We start from the raw sequence: 21,000 nt of genomic DNA, 5'->3' as shown, positions 1-21,000 counted from the left end.
AGCAGAGATGTCAAGATCATTGTATTGTCATGAGCAACTAATAAAAAAAAAAAAAATACAGGCAGAGCCTTCTGAGTCACACGATTCCGTCCAATCTTTGATCCTTTGCCAATATTCTCCCCTAAATAATTCTCCAATCCACTCACTTTACCAGTGCTATTTAACTTAGAAAACAGTTAAAGATAAGATGCTGAGAACTTAGTGTTGCCAAGGTTTTTGTTTTGCTGATTTCAGAAACTTTATGACTGCTGTTTGATATTTACTTTTTAATGGCCAAGGAATTAAGGCTACTGATTTCTTTAGCTAATTTATAGTCAAAAACTTTTCATTTTCTTTTTTTTTTTTTCTTTCGCTAGAGATTAAACTTTGGGCCTTGTACATTTAGGCACATGCTCTACCACTAAGCTGCACCCCCAACCCTCAAATACATTTTAAATACTGTTCTAAAAGCTAAATGAAGGGTGAGGGTGTAGTTCAGTGGTAGAGCACTTGCCTAGCATGTGTGCAGCCCCTGGGTTCAATCCCCAGCACTGCAATAAAGTAAAGTAAAATAAAATAAAAATGAATAAATGAAAACTAAATTATTTTTTAAACTAAGAGCATTGACGAGTACTGAACTATTTTTGAGGTGTCTAACATCTTCTGTGATACAAAAGAAAATATTACCATGAAATTCAACAGAGGAAATTTCCCTTCATTTGTGAACCACCTGCCACGGTACAATGATCTATCTTTCTTGCACATTCTTAGATAAGCCTTTTTCTCTGCCTCTGTCTCTCTTTTGAGCTCTCTCTTAAAATGCAACCTTAATGATTAAAGCTGATATTTGGTTGTAGGTTTTTACAGTCACCTTGTTGTTATAACAGAGATTTCTTTGTTTTTTTTTTTTTCTTTTTTATTACTGGGGATTGAACCCAGGTTCATTATACCATTGAGCCACATCCCCAGTCCTCTTTGTTTTTGATTTTGAGACAGGGTCTCACCAGGTTGCTCAAGGTCTCCCTAAGTGGTTGAGGCTGGCCTTGAACTTACAATCCTTCCTCAGCCTCCTGAGTCGCTGGGATTATAAATTTGTGCCACCACACCTGGCAGACAGACATTTAAAATCTATTATTAGGGCTAAAGTTATAGCTTAATGGTAGAGTGCTTGCCTAGCACATATGAGGCACTGGGTTCAATCCTCAGCACTACATAAAAAAATAAATAAATAAAGGCATTGTGTCCGTATACAACTAAAAGATATATTTTAAAAAATAAAATATCTTGTTAAACCAGATGACCAATGTAAAAAAGCTACCTATTTTTAAGGTTTATAAGTTCTATTTTGAATGAAATTTTCATTCATCCAAGCAGAGTTCAGGATTGTTCCAAGGGCAAGGACCAAAGTCATTGCTCTCTGGAGGAGGGAACACCATTGGTGCTCCCAAATCCTCAGGACAATGACGGGCACATAGTGGGTGCTCAATGAATATTTCTTGAATGAAAATAACTTTTTGAAAGCACTATTTGTAGTGTCATCAATTGCTTATGAGGTTAATCAAAAAGGACTAGATAATATGTTATTTCATTTGAATATGAAATTAGAATGTGTTTTACAACATTTTCTATCTATCAAATTATGCATTTATGAAATTATGCATTTATGTCTTGGGAGTATATTTCCCATGTGTGAGGCCCTGGGTTTCATCCCCAGCACCATCCAAAAATTAAAAGTCATTCATCTGGAGAGAGTCTGGGGAGATGATAACACCCACTTTTCCATATTTGCAAAACAAATCTTCATTAAAACTACTTAATGAAGGAGATTTTCATCTAAACCTCAGTATCTATCCTCCTTGTTTTCTAGCCCAATCCTCCATCTGGGCTTCTCAGTGATCCTAGAAAACTGTAATTGATTGTTCGTATTATAGAATATTATACTATATAGTGGATATTATACTATTTAGTGGAATACTGCATGTTTTTGCTCTTGGGGGTCTCTATTTTACTGCCCTCTCTCCCTATAAAATAGCTCAGATTTTCACAAATGACTTGAGCCACCTGTACCTGGCTTCTCAAGGTAAGATTCTAAGGCCCAAGGAAGGAGCAGCTTTTCCCTCTAGCTTTCCCTCTGCTGGTTTAATGAGAAAAAGAGGAAACATCACATCTGCTATTAATCACGTGTAACTAATTAAAGGTCCACTGCCCTCGGTCTCATCCCTTAATCCAGGGAAGGAAAGATCTCTAAGTAGCATTGGGTGAGTAGGAAAAAAATAAATGGCTTCCTACTAACTGATCATGGGTTCATAGGTCTCTGAGAATAATATACTTTTGTGTACAATAAGTGACAAGATTTGACCCACTTGGAAAGAAGGAAGAAAATATAAAATAAAACAGAACTGAAAATGGGACAGGGGGCCTTTAGTAGTGCTAAGCTTGTCTCGATGCTGCAGAGCTGCGGGGTGAGCTGCTGACTCTCGTTTCTGCAGGACTCCGAGGAGGAGGAGAACGAGCTGGAAGCTATGAGCAGGCAGCTGATGAACTCCCAGCCTTACGTCCCTGTGGAGTTTGCCGACTTCAGTGTTTACAACGCCAGCTTGGAGAACCGGGAATGGTTTTCTTCTAAAGGAGATCTGACAAACTCACGGGTCTTGGAGAAAGAGGTGTCTCGTAGCCCTACCACCAGCAGTATTACCAGTGGCTACTTCTCCCACAGTGCCTCCAATGCCACCCTGTCGGACATGGTGGTCCCTACTAGTGACAGCTCAGACCAGCTAGCCGTTCAGACCAAGGATCCAGACTCCAGTGAACATTCCGGACTGTCACTTGGGCACGATTCCAGACTACCCTCAAACAGAGAGTTGCCAGAAGGAGAAGGAGGCTTGGGAAAGGAGAAGACGAACATGGTGCCACTCAAGGAACACAGTGCCTTAGCCAAAGCGAGCGCCCCCGAGAAAAGCTCCAGACTGCTGTGTAGGACTGGTTCATGGTCAGAGCCTGATGCCTGTCCCAGCAAAAACGGCCAAGCAGCCAAGGAATTCTGCCCAAGGGAGGTGACAGTTGAACACACCACAAACATCCTCGAGGATCATTCTTTCACAGAGTTCATGGGTGCGTCCGATGGAAGAGACTTTGACGGTTTGACACATTCTTCTGCTGCAGAGGCCTCCAACAGGAGGAACCTACCAAATAAAACAGACAGTAAGAGTGTCCCAGAGGGGCCACGGGACACTGGCCAGCTGAATTCCAAGTTAGAGAATGACCAGGTAATATATTCCAGAGGCAGCCTTTTGGGTCCTGTGCTAGGGTGAGCAGGGCGGATATTACATAGATTGTACACAGAGCTCCAGAGGCCCTTCATTGCAGGGACAGGGTGAGAAAGAGTCATCCTGATATTTCCAACAGGGAAGGGCCCACCGGGGAGCAGCCTCTCAACCTGTCCTGCTCACTCTGTGTGTCAGAGCAGGTTGGCTTTGGGAACCAGAGTGAAACCATGAGATACATAGGACCAGTGGGATTTTATTTTATTTTATTCTATTCTACTCTATTTTACTAGCGTATGGGTTGGTGTTGAATTGAGCACCCAGGTGGATAAGGATCAATTCACCTCATATTCTTTCCCTGAGATGTTTAGCTATTGGCTCTTCAAAGTTATCTGGTAGCATCTATCCTATTTCATCGAATCTATGATTCCTTTGATTATTATATGATCTATTATTTTATCTGTCATTAAGAAGGGAAAACAGCCAGGTACAGTGGCACTTACCTATAATCCCAGCAGCTTGGGAGGCTGAGGCAGGAGGATCGCAAGTTCAAATCCAGCCTCAGTAACTTAATGGGGCACTTAGCAACTCAGCAAGACTTAATTTTAGTTTGAGCAAAACAACTCAGCACTTAGCAACTCAGTCTCTAAATAAAATATTTTAAAAGGCTGCAGATGTGGCTCAGTGGTTAAATACTCCTGGGTTCAATCCCCGGTATCAAAAAAAGAAAGAAAGAAAAATAAACAGCCAGGTGCCAAGGTGCATACCTGTAATCCCTGCTACTTGGGGAATCACAAGTTTGAGGCCAGCCTGTCTCAAACTAAAATGAAAAGGGCAAGGGATGTAGTTAAGTTGAAGATGCCTATTTAACATGCCTATTTCCCTCTCCAGCATCACAAAAAAAGAAATAACTATCAGCAATTGCAAGACACACCCCAATTTTAGACATGTCATAGTGGAGGGGGAAACATAGGTGGTGAAGAGTTGATAAAGTACAGTAATCTGGTACCCTTACGGGACTGTGCTTCATGGGGAAATAAGGCAGACTTCCTGAGCAGTTAAAGTTTGGGTGGAACAAAATAGATATTTGCTAAGGAAAACATAACAAATTACATAAACAAGAGATCATCAGCCTGTAAGTGTTGTATTCCCAAGTACCACCACTTCCTCCCATTCACGTAACTTTTGGTAGGGGGCCACTGGGGATTGAACTCGGGGGTGCTTGACCACTGAGCTACATCCCAGCCCTTTTTATTTTTTTAGTTTGAGAAAAGATCTTGCTAAGTTGCTGAGGCTCATCTCAAACTATGATCCTCCCGTTTTTGTCTCCCAAATTGCTGGGATTATAGGCATGTGCCACCACGCCAGGTTTATTCTCATAACATTTTTGGCCCCATACCCCTGTGAGCTAAGAAGGAGCCCTGGCGGTACACAGAGTCACTCACACCCTCAGAAGCCTGGGGAGAAGGTGCCATTCCAACGAGGCGGCTCTTCTCCCCAGTCTTCCCCCTGCTTTCTGTACCAGCCCTTTGCATTTCAGAGTGCAGTCATTTACCCATAAATAAACTGCGAAAGTGACCTTTTGCAATAAGAAAAAGGCTTCTTTCCCCCATATGAGAATAGGGGCTATGGCCCAGTGGTGGAGTGGGCGCTTAACGTGCATGGGGCCCTGGTTCCATCCCCAGCTCCAAGAGAACAGAGTCCCTCCTTGCTGGTATCTGTTCTTGCCACCAAACTGAGCATTTGTTGAAAAATCCTCCACTTCCTGCAAACTGACCTTGAAGCGGGATCAGCATGGATGACCTGCTTCCCCTTTGCATTCAGAAGGCCAGGTCAGAGCCTTTCAAATCCCAGGAGTCCCTCAGTACCAAGACTTTGCTTCCGTGCACAAAAGTGAATTCAAAATGGATCAAGGAGCCGTGTGGTAAAGCTGGTAAGGTGAGAGGCGGTCAGGTGTCTAGGGTCTGCACGGTGAGCAGCGTGGCCCTAAAGCAGAAGGGAGGGGCCTACAGCCCCCTCAAGGGCTTGTTGCCTAGATTATTTAGAACCTGACAAACAGGAAAGGTCCCAGAATAGCAAGTGGCAGAATGCTTGCTTGGTGTGTGCAAGGCCCTGGATTCCACTCCCTTTCTTTGAAAAGAAAAAGAAAAAAAAAGTTGAATCTACAGAAATGTTTGTTGCCTCCCAATAATGGGAGGATGGAGATTCTTCTCCCCTAGGCATTGCCTTAGTGCTTGGTAGGTCTCTCGGCTGTCTGGCTGTTGTTTGCAGGGGTGAAGATTAAACGCAGGGCCTCTGGGTGGGGCGCTGAGCAAGCGCAGTACCACTGCTGCACCTCCAGCCCATGTTGGTTTCAATAAGTTGTTTAGGAAGTTTTAGTGTCTATTTGAGAACTTTTTCTGTGTTAAAATTCTACTTCATTTCTAACCCCGAAATGACTTAGAACGTGGATCAGAGACAACTCTTTTAGATTTTAATTTTTTTGCTGCCTTTGCTTTGCCTTGAGGTTTTACCTCAAGGTTTGGCTTCTGCCTTGCATGGTGTGAATTCCAGAAATGGGTTCCATAAGAAACCCAACCCAGGGCTGGGGTTGTAGCTCAGGGGCAGAGCGCTTACCTAGCATGTGTGAGGCACTGGGTTGGATCCTTAGCACCACATAAAAATAAACAAAACAAAGGCATGATGTCCATCAACAACTACAAAAAAAAAAAAAAAACCCAAATTTAAAATCCCTTACAGGTGGGCCCTGTGGGGAGGTAGACAGGTGGGGACAAGGAGCCTGGACTCACCAGCCTCTGCATTCCAGGGCACTGGGGCTGCACGGTGAGAGGCAGCCAGTGCATCCTCTGCTGGCCCCAGCTCGGCAGCTCTGCTCACCTGGTGGCCATGGAAAGCACCAGCCCATCTTAAGACCCGCTGCAGCGCGGCCAACCTCAGACCAGCGTGGGGACCCTCGTGCTTTCCCCTCCCCAGCAGGAGAATCAGCACTTTGTCCCTCGGGTGAATCCTCGCCTCTGCTTTCTCCAGAGAGCAAGAAAACTGAACTCCTGGATTAACTAAGTGACAGTATTTTTGTTTGCACTTCCTACACATCCCACTGTGTAGAACCTCTACAGAGTCAAACAAACTGTATTCTTGTACAGTTTTAATCAGTTCTTAAGGTAGAATCTGGAGTCAAGCTCTAATGTGTTTTGTTTTATAAATAATATATATTATGTATATGAAATGTGTATCTATAGTATGTCTGTTCAGAGACAGACAAGGCTGCACAGTAAAAGGCAGATCCAGGTGACGTGTAGAAAATCGAAAGGTACTGGACTTTGTTACAAAGCAACTCGGGCCATCGCTTCTCCATGAGCAGATGAAAAAGATTTTATTGCCTAAGAAAGAGGTTGCAAATCCCTCTTTACAGAAAAGGTTGCAGATTGCTGTTCTTTATAACCAAAGAACCTACACGGGACAGCACGTCTTTGCTGTCCCCTCTTGTTTTGTGTGAGCGTATACGTTTGACTGCAAGTTTGGTGCCATATTTCCCTTGGCTACCAAGCCACCGTGCTGCCCTTCTCTGTCCTCTGTTTCACAAGCACACTGAGGAATCTCACAGCTGTATTCTTTGGTCTTCCACCGGCCTGACACCTGCTGACCTGACTTTGTATGATAACCTTGACAAGGCCTGGGGCCTGGCTCCAGCCCAGCTTCCTACACAGTGACCAGTGGTGTCCAGTGGTGGGGCCACCCAGACAGGTGGGATGCAGAGAGCAGTGTTAATGTGAGCCAACAAAGGGCGGACTGCGAGTTGGGGTGGGGGCTGGGGAAGGGTGCTGATGTGGGGTTTTGCGGGTTGGTCGGGGATTGGTAGATTTCATTGTGGTGTGGTTTTGCTGCTGCTGTTTTGTTTGATTCTGAAAAATGCTGAAGAGGCGGACTGAGCTATATATGAATTTCACCGGTTCACGTGACACCGTGTCTGCAGGAGACGGCTGAATACGGACGACCCTGCTGTCGTGTCTTCACTTGTAAAATTCTCCTGCAAATGGAGATGTTGTACAATATGTGTGTACAGGAGTAGCCTACGTCCCTGTGCCGGAGACGCCTGCACCGCTGGTCCGGCTGCCCAGCTGTCTACGGGTGGTGAAAGGAGGCGTGAGACCGTGCGCAGCCCGCTCTACCTTTCTCCTTCAAGTTCGTAGCATTGGGAAATGAGGAGACATTGGAGACTTTATTGAAAAGCTGCTGTTCGTGATTTTTGTGTATAGTGAGCTGACTGTAGTATTTTACTATTGTCTGTTTTAAAGGAAGAAAAACTGTAATTTATATCCCCTTTCGACTTTATTGTATTTAATTGGTACAGATTTGTTGTGTGTGTTTTAGAATACAAACTGTCTAATTCAGATTTTAAAACGTCTGTTGTTGGTCTTTCGTAATCCTGCCCTTCGTTTCTGATCCACTTTACGTATTTGCATATATGTATGTCACTGGAGCGGTGAACAGTGTCACATTTGTGGGGGTTACTGAAGGCTGGTCACTGCTCCAGCATTGGATATCTATTATCATTTAATCTGAGAGTAATCACAGCCGCTGTTGTCTTTAAGGGTCTGACAAATAGAAAGCTGACCCAGGACTTGGTGATGGAGTCCTGGCAAAGCCGGGAGGCAGCCCACACTTCCCTCAGCCTCCCTCTGTGCTGCTTGGTGACGTACTTGGATGGAGGGCTGGGCAGCTTCAGAGGGCAGGAGGTGTCACAACTCCCTGGCTGACCAGCACTCTGGTGTGGGGGGGAGGGGAGTTCTGGAGTGGGTAGGACGTGGGTTACCATGCTCAGCAATGCCTAGGCAAACCCTCACAGCAAGTAGCAGTGCCCCCTCGCCCACACACACACACTTGGAAATGGTGGCTAAAGATGGCTTACTATGAGAGTTTTGTTAAAAACGATATTATTACAGAATGTTTTCAGGAAAATCTCAGCTCAGCTGTTCACAAGAGCCTTTCTGAAGTCACCAAGAGTTAGATCTATACAGTGCTTTATAGAGACTTCCAGGAGGAAATAGAGAGGGGGAGAAAAAACTCAGAACTTACTCAAATTTTATAGTCTAGGTTCAGCAAGAGAGAAACTCAACTATTTAACGCTTAAGCCAATGGTAGAAACTGGAAATACTGTTCAAGACAAAAATGAACAAATCTGCCAGGCTTACTGGTGCACACCTGTAAATACCTGCGACTCAGGAGGCTGAGGTAGGAGGATTTCAAGTTCTAGACCAGTCTCAGCAATTTAGCCAGGCCGTAAGCAACTGGAAATGTGACTTAGTGGTAAAGCGCCTCTGCGCCCAATCCCTGGTACCAAAACAACAAGAACAAATTAACATTCCCCTTGCTGGTGTGAGATCAGTGGTACTTGGGACATTGGCATTGTCACTTGTTATGATTATAAGAGAACGAATTGGTTTGGGGACACAGTCTATTGAATATATCAGTACAGGCATGTGTTGAACAGTTAATTTCCTAAGTCCAGTGTTACCAGTGTCGTCATATTTGTGTACGGTCATTTGGACACATTTTCTCATAACAGAAATATAGCTTGTGTCTCTATGGCACTGACTTATGGTAGGAAAACTTTACAAAAATACCTTTAGGGTTAGGTAAGGGCAACACAGTATCTTCTACTAAATTATACCGCCCCAGCCAATTTAAGTTACAATATTCAAGCCTTGGAACTACGCTGGAAAGAGAGACAACTAATTACATGATTAAGCTTTATTTTAAAAAGTAAAGCTTTCTGGTTACATAATGAGAGTCTTGGAGGAAAGTATAATTGATGAAGATTTTTTGCCCTCTTCTTTCTGGACCAACAGCTAACAGAAAAGCATGCTGCTGGCCCAGTCATGTCGAAAGCTTTCCGTACTCAGCCTTGATCTCCTACAGTGACAGCAGTGCCCGTGTTTTCCTGAGCCTACTTCCCAAGTTAAAAAACAGGAACGGAAGGCCTGTCTATGGTCTGTGGCAGGTGTCTGGGGTTTTCTGTCCTCGCAGAAAGGCTCCAAGGCCAGCGGCTTCCCACCAGACATCCTGGAGGGATCTGTGGCCTCTCGCTGGTGGGGCAGTGGGACCTAGATGGCCCCATGGAAGGCGAGAAGACGCGGAAGGGGAGCTCTGTCCTTCCGAGAGCATGAGCCAGGGCTGAGGGGAGCAAAAGCAAACCCCAAAGTCTAAATGTAATGAGCTTGTCTTTTATTCTTTCTTTCTTTTTTTTTTTTTTTTTTTGGTGCCAAGGATTGAACCCAGGGGTGCTTACCCACTGAGCCACATCCCCAGCCCTTTTTTATATTTTATTTTGAAACAAGGTCTCACTAAGTTGCTTGGAACCTTGTTAAGTTGCTGAGGCTGGCTTTGAACCCACAGTCCTCCTGCCTCAGGTGCTGGGATTCCAGGTGTGTGCCACTGTGCCCAGCCCAGTTTGTCTTTAATCCCAGAGGGGAGGAAGAGAGAAGTATCAATTTGCTCCTTGTTTCCTGGACACACAGTGCATGCGTAAAGCTGAAATGAAACACCTTGGTTTTTCTCTTTCCAACATTCTGGGACATGCACCCGCCTCTGTATTCTGTTTCCTGTCTGGGAGGCCCCCGGTGCCTGCACACTGCTCTCACACTGAGAAGACTAGCTCAAGAAGATGCACGGGGTGTCTTAAACCCTGTATCTGAACAGTGAATCATGTACAAAGAAACAGGTAAGCATTGTAGGACAATGAAGATGGTACAAAGAAACAGGTAAGTGTTGAAATTGGAGTCTCTGGAAGAAGACTAGCAAAATCTGAGCCAACTTGACCCTTTCATAATATCTAAAATGCTTTGAACTATGTAGTTTTTAAAATTGGTGTTTATAACAGCTGTAAGCAGTTACTTGGGGCCTTCATCTCCTAAATGTCTGCGTGAGTCAAATCATGGAGATGTCCTTAAGTTTCTTTATTAGTTTGTCTTTTCCTAATCCAGCAGGAAGTTTTGGGGCTATCACAGCACAGTAGATCAATTTTCCTAAGAGTTTTTGTCAAGAAAAACACTTTTGAACAAAAAGCCACAGCTCTGTGTGATTGATTAATCGCCCTTGTTGAATCAGCATAATCTACCTAGTGTGTGGTTAACCACAAATAAAACAAGCCTCCTCCAAACACTAGAGTTAAAATACTTAGGTGCAGCCGCTGCCAACAAGAGAGCATTTTACTGAGAATGAGAACATAAGGTCTTCCTTCGTACCACAGGCACTCAGGGTGATTTTGATGATGGTGGAGGATGTCAGCATGCCTACGTTTTTCAAGCTAGTCCTTACATATATAGTGGCATGTATTTGTAAGAAGGGCAGTTATCTGACACACATAATAGATTACACTTACCCTTGGCAGCTTAAAACAACATTCATCATCTCACACAATTGCTATGGGTCTCAAATTCGGGCTTGGGCAGGTCTGAGTAGTTCTGGCTCTACTCTCTTAGGCGTTTCCAGTCACCTACAGCCCTGGCTTGATGGACTGGAGGATCCACTCTTCAGGAAGCTGGTGCTTCTTCCTTGCAGTGTAGACCTCTCTATACTGCTTGCATGTCCCCACAGCATAGCTATGGGCTTCTCTGAAGTCAGTGGTTCAAGAGAGAAGACAGAAGCCATAGCACCTCTCCTGACTTGGGCTCAGAAGCCAACTTCTACCACGCTATATTCTTTTGAAGTGGGATACTAAGAAGTGAAGGATGATCAGGCTTCCCCCCCCCTTTTTTTTTTTTGTTACCAGGATTGAACCCAGGGGTGCTTTACCACTGAGCCACATCCCCGGTCCTTTTTATTTTTATTTTGAGACATGGTCTTGCTGATTTGCTTAGGGCCTCACTAAGTTGCTGAGGCTGGCCTCAAACTTGTGATCCTCCTACCTCAGCTTCCCAGGCTGCTGGGATTATAGACATGCACCACTGGGCCCAGCTACGCTCTTCTATTTGAGAAGAGAACTATAAACAGATTTTAGACATGCTTCAAAACCACCATAACTAGTTAGAAGTTGTACAGCAGAAGCCAGGGCTCAAAGCAAAGCTAACTGGAACCTTAAGTGAACACAGGAATCCAATTCCTGATGTAATGCTCTCATTCATGAAGAGGAATGTAACAAGGAAAGCTGCATCCCATGGGGAGCAAAGGAGATAGCAATAAAAGGGAAAATGTGAGGATTATTTGAATATATGAGATTGTCAATGATCAGACTGCTAAAGTATTCCTGGTGGAAGCAAATGATCAGACACTATAAATTTTGCTTTTACTTATAGTTGTATTTTCTCATCTGATTCTTTTTGGATCTGCTTCATTAGAGGCACAAGTACATAAATATATTTGATGGCTTTGTTCAATGCAGGAAATCCAAGCACATCCTTACTTATGAAGACAAGTAATAGTAACGATGACTTTAGGAATAAAACTTCCACCAAAGACAAATTCCTTAGAGAAGCCTTTCCTTGATCCCTTAGACCAGGATGGCTCTTGCTCTTGCTCATGGTCATGGTGTGCTATAGCTCTGGTTTGTACCACTGGACGTGATATAATGAAATAATGGCATTTTTTTTTTTCTGGTTTCCTCCCTCACAGAGCAAGGCTATGGTATTTTCCAACCCTGAACTCCAACTGCATAGTGCAGGGCTGGATACGTAGTGGGTTTCCAGAAGCCTGCTAAAGGGGTGAGCTATGTGGGGAGAGCTGTACATCAGACCAGAACTTGACCTGGAAGACCTAAGGCTTTTTCCTAACAAGAATCCAGGAGTATGGACCGGCTTTACAGTAGTGTTGATGTTTACAGAATACTCTCCAAGTGCTCCATTCCTCTCCTTTCCATTAAAAACATGATTTAGCCAGGACAGTGATATGTGGCTGTAATCCCAGTGACTTGTGAAACTCAGGTGGGAGGATCACCAAGTTGGTGGCCAGCCTCAGCAACTCAGCCAGGCCCTAAGCAACTCAGCAAGACCCTGATGTGGCTAGGAAGGTGGTCAATGATTAAGCACCCCTGGTTTCGATCCCCAGGACCCTCCAAACAACAAAAAGACATGATACCTATACATACACACATATATGATTGAACTTAATAGTTGGTTTGGATTTCTTCAGTTACCTAATTCCCTTTTCTGTTTCAGGATCCCATTCAGGATATTATGTTATATTTTGTTGTACTGTTTTTTTTGTTTGTTCTTTTTGTTTTGTTTTGCTTTGGCATCAAGGATGAAATCCAGGGGTGCTTAACCACTGAACTGCATCCCTTTTTTATTTTTTTATTTTGAGACAGGGTCCCACTAAGTTGCTGAGGCTGGCCTTGAAATTTTGATCCTCCTGCCTCACCCTTCCAAGTGGCCAGGGTGACAGACATGAGCCACTATACGTCACTTTGCTACACCTTCTTATCTCCTGGGCTATGCCAGCACCTTCACTTGCTTTTGATGTCTTGGGCAGTTTTGAGTAGTGTAATGTAGGAGCCTCTACTAGATTTGCTTTTGTTTTTCTCAAGATTAGACTGGAGTTCGTGGGTTTTAAGAGGAAGATTGCAGAGGTGACATGCCATTTTCATCACATCGCGATACATGCTACCAAGGTGATCTCACTGTTGATTTCCGTCACCTGAATGCTGTTTGGTTTCTCCACCATCAAGCTACATCTTTCCTCTTTCTATATTCTTTGGAAGGAAGTCACCATGAAGTTCCCAAAGGCAGAAGCTTGTTCTCTCAATAGGTCTTGCCTATCCACCAATCTGTATGAGGGGCGCCCAACCTTCATTCAACCCCTGTGATTCATTTCCTTCGGGCCGGAAATCACTGGATGAAGGAAATACAGATGGTGATGGATCTGAGCTGACTGGGAGAAAGGAATTTCACTGCCTACCATTTTCTGTTTTCTTCTTTTTTTTTTTTTTCTTTTTTCTATGTCTTTACTTATTTTTATGTGGTGCTGAGGATTGAACCCAGTGCCTCACACATGCGAGGTAGTGCTCTACCACTGAGCTCCAGCTACAGCCCCTCATTTTCTGTTTTCTGGTGAAAATTCAAGACTGAGAATCAAATATAATTGTGTCATCCACTATGAAGTTCTTTTGACAAGATTTTTGAGACTAACACATTCTGAAAATACTCTTCCTGGGTTTGAATCCAGCTCTGCCACCTAGCCTTTCTGATCTTGACTAATCCTAAGCCTAAAGCTCAGTTTTCCCACTACAAAGTGGGATAGGCAGCAGTATTCACCTCATGGGTTGTTGAAATTATTATGGGACAATGCGTGTGAAATCCCTTATACTGAATAAACAACCAGGCAATGGGATATGTGTTCATATGAAACAGAGATCTCTTTCCTGCTACCAATTATGGTACCCTGTGGTTCTCCACTCTTAGCGTGAATGACACACCTTCCTTCATAGGGTTGCCTGGCTTTCAGATATCACCAAAGCAATGAGAACAGGCAGGTTGGGAAAAGATCCAAGAATTTGTGGAAATGAAAATCAAATTCATTCAAATTAAAAACTCAGTGGATGTGTGAGCAACAGAAAATACTCCACGGAAGAAAGTAAGTACAGAAGAGATTTAAAGAAAGTACTCAAAATATTGCATTGTGAGACAGAGATGGAAAGTGCAGGAAAGAGGTGAACCAATGTGAAGGATAGCATGACAAGACCAAATATACATCTAATACGAGCATCAAAGGAAAGAGGCATAGGAAAGCAGAGGTGTCACTGTGAAAATTTTCCAGAACTGGTGAAAAGCATGAGTTCTCAGATTCAGGAAGTACAATAATTCCATCAAGAGAAAAACTAAAAAGTCAACAATTAAACATATGACATGAAATTGCCAAACTCCAAGGATAAAAATATTTTAAAAGTATTCAGAGAGCCAAATGCCATGGTACATGCCTGTAATCCCTCCCAGTGGCTTGGGAGGCTAAGGCAGGAGGATCGAGAGTTCAAAGCCAGCCTCAGCAAAAAGTGAGGCGCTAAGCAACTCAGTGAGACTCTGTCTCTAAAAAAAATACAAAATAGGGCTGGGGATGTGGTACAGTGGTGGAGTGCCCCTGAGTTGAATCCCCAGTACCCATCCCCCAAAAAAATATTTAAAGAAAACAATTATTAGCTATAAATTAATCACAATTAGATTAACAGTGACCTTCTCAAACATCAAACACACCAATAGAAATCTGGGGACATAGCTCAGTTGGTAAAGTGCTTGCCTTGCATGTATGAGGTCCTGGGTTTAATCCATAGCAACACAAAAAAGAAAAAAAAAATTATACCAATAGAATTCATAAGACAATGGAATAGTTTCAAAATTCTGAAATTGTCAACTTATTTAGTTGCCAGTTACTTAAAGATTCAAGAATGAAGGCTGAGGCTGTGGCTCAGTGGTAGAGTGCTTGCCTAGCATATGTGAGGTATTGGGTTCAATTCTCAGCACTGCATGGTAAATGAATGAATAAAATAAAGGTTCATCAATAGCTAGAGAGAGAGAGAGAGAGAGAGAGAGAGAGAGAGAGAGAGAGAGAGAGAGAGAGAGAGATTCAAGAATAAGAACAAATAATAACATTTTAGCCCAAGACTGAAAGAATTGACTACCTGCAGACAATCCCACTAAAAGAACTATTTAAGGTAATACTTAAAGAAGGAAATGAAAAGCCGAGTACACCTCATCCTAGCCACATAGGAGGTCGAGGCTGGAGGATCATAAGTTCTAGGTCAGCCTGGGCAACTTTGTGAGACCCTGAATCAAAATTTATAAAGGGCTGCAGATATAATACAGTGGTACAGCACATGCCCAGCATGCATGAGGCTCTGGGTTCAGTGTCCAGAAAGTGGGGGGAGAAAAAAAGAAGTCCAGAAGGAAGATAAAGGCATGAATGGTGAGGAAAGAAATCAGTCAATATGTGGATAAATCTAAATGAGCATCAGCAAAATAAAACCTGTGTGGGATCAATAAAATGGAAGTGGGACTCAAATATGGTCAAGAGAGTCAACAGTAAGGGAGGAGGGACTGGAGTGGAAGCATTCCAGAATATCTGTGTTGCTTTGGGGGAGGATGGAGATGTTGATCCATTTTATTTTAACTAATCAATTTGTTCTAATCGGTTATACATGACAGCAGAATGCTCTTGGATTCCTTGTACACAAATGGAGCACAATTTTTTACTTCTCTGGTTGTACCCAAAGTAGGGTGCTGATCCAGCTCATGTGAAAGTGACAAAATGATCTCTCAAAAAGAAAAAAAGTTACTTCCAAACCAAGGACTGGGGGAGAGCAAGGTAACACAACCAGCAATCTATTAAGAGGAAGAATGAAGTGGGAAAAGCAGATGGAAATTTCATTTAAAAAGGCAGCAAACAAGATGAAAAGGTAAAAACAAATCCGAATAAATCCATATTCAGAATACATCTAAGTAGGCTAAAATTATCTTTTTTTTTTTTTTTCTTAAACAAGATTTTTCTTTTTCCTCCACAAGGACTCTCCGGGTAGCACGAGGGCAGGGGAAGTACTTAGGCTTCGTGATGTTCTAGGCATAAGTGGGGGAAGGGGCTGGGTCCAACCCCACGTCCAGTTTGAAGGTGCTCCCATCTCGGTCCAGCGCTGTGCTAAGTGAATACATTCAACTAAGCCTCTTCCTCTGGATTCTCAAGTCCCTGGAGAATGCACCCCTAGGCTCTTATAGGGTGGGAGACAAACTCCCTTTCCTAGCTGCTCTGGGTGGGAAAGAAGAGCCGGGCAGTCAGCGGTGTGCCCCAGACACTGCACCCATCTTGTGTTCAGCCAAGGGCCAGTCGTACCAAGAGCCTCCTTGAGGGTCTCCTTACATTTTGTCTGATATGCCTACGGCTGGTCCTTCAGCTGTCATTTCCCCTGCCCTGCTAAATGAGTTTCTCTCTCCCCAAGTTGTAATAAAATCTTTTTTCCATGGGGGTCATCTGTTCTTTCTCCCTGGTAGTTTAATGATTTTATTAATTCATTTACTGTCACACATGATGAGTTTAGAGAGGGAGAAGTTACAAACCATGTGACTAATCTGCCAGCTTTAATCAGAAGCCACAGATCCAACTATGCTATGACTAGAAAGATTGACAGCCAATGCAAACAATGTGAAGCACCATCATATAGAAGAGGAAGAGGACTCCAAGTGTAGGTGACCCTCTGTAGAGATCTATGACAGAGGCTTGCAGGGACTAAATTAAAATCAGTTTTCATAGCAAAAAGTTCACAACAGATATACCAGAAGGTCAGATATCAGAGAAAATCTAGTAATCTCTTCTGTCCCACTTTTTGTTCACTTCTCTTCAGTAACATAACTAGATAATAATACATGCGTTACTTGAAGGAGGATTTAAATTTTTTTTTTTTTTACACAGACTGTTAGGATCTCAAGATCAATGAGATCAATGAACAATATAAAGGCTATTCCTTGAAGTGCATGAAAATCAGCGCAGAGATCATTGGAATTAAATGGCATTTAGATGCTCAGTTACTTTTGCTTGGAGCATGGGAAGCAATATAGTTTATTGGCTTTTGAGTCAGAAAGAACAGGGTTCAATACCCATCTCTATCAATTCCCATCTCTATCAGTTCCCATAACCAAACCAAAACAAAGAAGAACAGACACACACCCCCACTCTGACATTGGACAGCTAGATGACCTTGGGCAAGTTATTTAACATCTCTGAGCCTCAATTTCCTCATCTGTAAAATGGAAACCATATTCCATTTGTCACAGGATGGTTATGAAAATTAAGTGGGGTGCTACATGGAGAGGGTCTGGTGCTCGGCCTGGCATGCTGTACAATCTCAGTGCATGTCCCCTCTGTGTCCTCTCCACACCCTATCATCCTGGTGCTATCCATTTCTTGTTGCCACTAGTGAGAGAGAAATGAGATGTACATTAATAAATAATATGATTTTTAAAAATTACTCTGTGATAACAAAATAACATCATTCCCCAAATGGTGTAGAAATACACTGGAATTTTGAGTCAGGAGATGTCCATTCTTCACTAAGTCATTGATTGTGGCTGAGTATACAGCCTGAGCTCTCGGGCCCTCAATTTCCTACAATGAGAGACAATAATGGCTCAATACAAGTTTATTAAATGAACAAATGAATAACAAAATGGAAATAAAATCCCAAATGGACGAACCACTGCAATGAACAAGGGCTTTTGTTTAAAGTAGAGATGCCTAAACCAACACAAGTCTGAGGGAATAGCAGCTTTTCAGCCAGAGGTGCAAGACTTGTGGAGGAAGCCTTCGTGAGGTTCAAGTTCATGGAGGCTGAGACTCCAGGGCTCCAGAGCTCACCAAGGAGCAGCCTGAGTTTTCCCATGTGACCCTCCCCGTCCTGACTCCCACTCAGAAAAACAGCTGTCCCCGGCAGAGACCACTGTCCACCCCAGAAAGCATGGATCTCCATTTCCAGATAGAATAAACCCTAAACAGAATGGGCACCTGTAGGCGAAGTTGGAGAAATAACTCACTGATCAATGGTGGCACCAGCCTAGGAGAACTTGAAGGTTCCTTTTGACACGTGCATGAAGTCTGATTTCTTTGGTCCCTAACAAACCCCATCTCTGTACCAAATGTTCAGCGGGGATAAAAAGGACATTCTCTTCAGAAGAATGATTTTCTTTCTTTATGACATTTAGTAGAGTGCTCTGCAGGCAGTTGATACTTCCTGGTCAATCAGGTACTGATGCTTAGTCAACTTTAAGGGAAAAGATATTAATAACTTACGCCTGGCTCTTGGAATAAGGTAATTTGCTCAGTGCCAAGAAGTTCCCTTCTCTGCCTGCTGCTGGGCCTGCCTATCCCCCTCATGATTTACACCCTGGCCATTGTTATTGAACATGGAGTAGGATTCTGATGTCATAGTAACAATATGTGACTTTTTTGTTGAGTTAAGTCAATAAATATAGCTGACTTTGATCAATATCAACAACCATCCCAGGGGGTGAGTCTTCCCAATCGTTGCTTGTGAATGATTTTCAGTCAGTGTGTGATGCCATCATCTTTCTCTAGGACTTAATCCTTTTTAGGAGTTCCAATTTAGCTCAGCACTCCTAACCTCCTTCTGGAATCAAATAGGTCAATGATACTGCCAGCCTAATATGTCCTACCTAGCCAGCTTCCATTTAAAAAAGGGTAAGCTGTTCTCTCCAAATAAATTAACAAGAAATTAAACAAATCAGTGCAAGCCATCTATAGAGATTTCACTTTGTAATTTGTCTACTTTGGGATATTTATTAGTTACATAGACCCTTTCTTCTAGAAGTATCTCTGAACCTTGAAAAACTAGGAGGCTTCTATATGCTAATGATTTTCCCTAAGAATCAAGCAGTATTTAGGTCTCTGGGAAATATTTTTGCACTGAACACAGCTTGAAGACCTGGATGCTCTTATGTGGTCCATTAGACTCAGAATTTCTTCTTGGAACATGGAAAGGAGATTAAAGGATGAGAAAAATGGGATTAAAAACCAGTAAGAGTAGATGAGACATGTGAACACCTGTTTGGCCTCTGCGTTATCCTCTCTTTCAAAGATGGATACAGGGGGCTGGGGTTGTGGCTCAGTGGTACAGCGCTTATCTTGTATGCACAGGCCCTGGGTTCCATCGCCAGCACCTATATAAACAAACAAACAAACAAATAAATAAATGTATTGTGTTCATCTACAACTAAGATAATATTTTTTTAAAAAAAAGATGGATACAGAACTCCACTCTAGATTTTCATTCTATGCAAGGGAACTTAAGAAAGAAAGATAAAGAAGTCAGGATGTGGAAAAGAAAATGACTTGCAGAGAGTTGTACCCAAAAGGAGGTCAGAGGACCAGTACAACTGAGAACAGAAGGGAAAAAAACTGGGGACTGGGAATATAGCCTCGTGTAGAGATTATGCTTAACTTGCATAAGGCCCTGGGTTTGATACACACACACACACACACACACACACACACTTCTAGGTTTAACCTAGAGGTTCTGTAGGTCTGGGACATGGACTGAGAATCCATACTTTGGATTCATCCCATGCTGATTCCAGATTTGTGGACGACCGTGAAACAAATTAAACAAATTAGGAACTAATTTTTAGCTCTGGCCTTGAAAATAGGGCTGAGGATGTTTAAAGTTGGTTGTCAGGATACTTTCCTCTCTATTCTCTTGCCACAGTCTGGCTGGGCACAAATGCCGCAGTCTGGCTGGGCACACAATCACGAGCCACCACACAGCTTGTAGATTCAAACAGCAACTCTTTATTCCCGAACTCACACCAGCCGTCTACAATCACGTTCTGGGGAAATCCACGTTCTCTGCCCAAATTCACGTCCACTGGGCTTCTGTCTCCCAAAATATACTGTCTGAATCCCGTGAGAACTCAAGGGGAACTCAGGCAGCAGGATACGCCCTATTCCCAGGAGGAATAATCTTAAACCTTAAACCTGGAACCTAAACTGGGAACGCCCTAAACACGATTATCTTAAACCCAGAACACCCTAATCCGCCCTGGTCTTTGAGCAAGGTCACCTACATTCAATGTCACTGCAACATGGGGTACGCTGGCAAGGAAATTGTCATACCTACTTACTTGGCTAATGGCTCCCAGCATTCTCTCACCTCCTCTCCCTACTTTCAAGCAATTAAACTATTTGTGTTCACCAGGGTGAAAAGGGAATAACCCTTCAGTGTCTTCCACAAATCTGAGATCCTTGGAGAAATAGATAAAAGCATTTGAGAGCTGCAGTGTGGAGTGTTGAGGAGGGTGAGGCTTCCCTCCAGTCACTGCTAGAAAAAGATGGTCCAGGCAGAGAAGAATTAGAGAGAGGAGCCCCAGAGGACCCAAGTGCCCTTGGACCCTCCCTGGGGTGAAGACGTGTTTGTGGGAGTTAGAGGAAGAGTAGATCCTGCAGATTCCCAGCCCAGTGATAACACCCTAGCCATCCTGTGGCCACACTGCCAGAAGTTTTGGAGCCTTGGCTTGATACAAGGCTGTGAGCTGCTGCTGCTGCTGCCTCTGCCTGCAGAGAACAGGGAGGGAACAGAAAGCAGCAGGATTGAAGGGGCCAGATGGACAAATCAGATTCCTTGGCCTCTTCCTCAGTTCTGGGGGATCTCATAGTTTTTTGCAATTATTTGGGGACACAGTTTGTTCCTTTGCAAACTTGGGTCAATGTATCTCTGTCAAGTACATTCTGTAACCTGGCCTTTGGTCCTGAAGAATTAATTTGGAACTAAAGAACTGAATGGCGCCCTCTGCTGAAAAGTCACTGAACTGTCCTCAGGGACTGTGAGTGCTGGGCACAGTCTCTTTGAGCTGGGCAGTGGGAACCATGATGGTTTATATGAAATTTTTGTTGTCTGCCTTCCAAAAATTGCTTAAAATGTAAAATATCAACTTAAAGCCATTTAAATAAATAAAGCCATTTGTGACATATTTCCAAAAGTAAATCTATGTGAATAAGCATTTAATTAAAATACTTAAGTATGACCATCTCTACTTGTCCCTAAATGGTAGAACCTATGCTGTGATCACATTTTTATTTGCAGAATATGTGGCTGGAATACAGCGAATATTTGTTGGATGTCTTTTTTTTTTTTTTTTTTTTTTTGCATTAGTAGGGATTGAACCCGAGGGCACTCTACCACTGAGCTGCATCCCCAGCCCTTTTGAAAGTGTTGGTTTTAAAAAAATTTTTTTTAGTTGTAGACGGACACAATATCTTTATTTATTTTTACGTGGTG

General features: G+C 43.1%; 1 protein-coding gene across 1 annotated transcript in view; it reads left to right on the top strand.

The window, feature by feature from the left end:
* Nucleotides 1–7,643, top strand: part of Kif13a (kinesin family member 13A) — a 180,770-nt gene extending 173,127 nt beyond the window's left edge. Inside the window, 2 exon segments of the mRNA XM_071613715.1 lie at nt 2,469–3,251; nt 3,253–7,643. Coding sequence (XP_071469816.1) covers nt 2,469–3,251; nt 3,253–3,285 — 816 coding nt within the window. The 3' untranslated portion in view covers nt 3,286–7,643.
* The last annotated feature ends 13,357 nt before the right edge of the window (nt 7,644–21,000 follow it).

The sequence above is a fragment of the Marmota flaviventris genome, chromosome 6, assembly GCF_047511675.1.
Source record: "Marmota flaviventris isolate mMarFla1 chromosome 6, mMarFla1.hap1, whole genome shotgun sequence".
NCBI classification, from domain to species: Eukaryota; Metazoa; Chordata; class Mammalia; order Rodentia; family Sciuridae; genus Marmota; species Marmota flaviventris.
The sequence above is the reverse complement of the archived record's forward strand: the minus strand, read 5'-3'. Positions and strand labels throughout refer to the sequence as shown.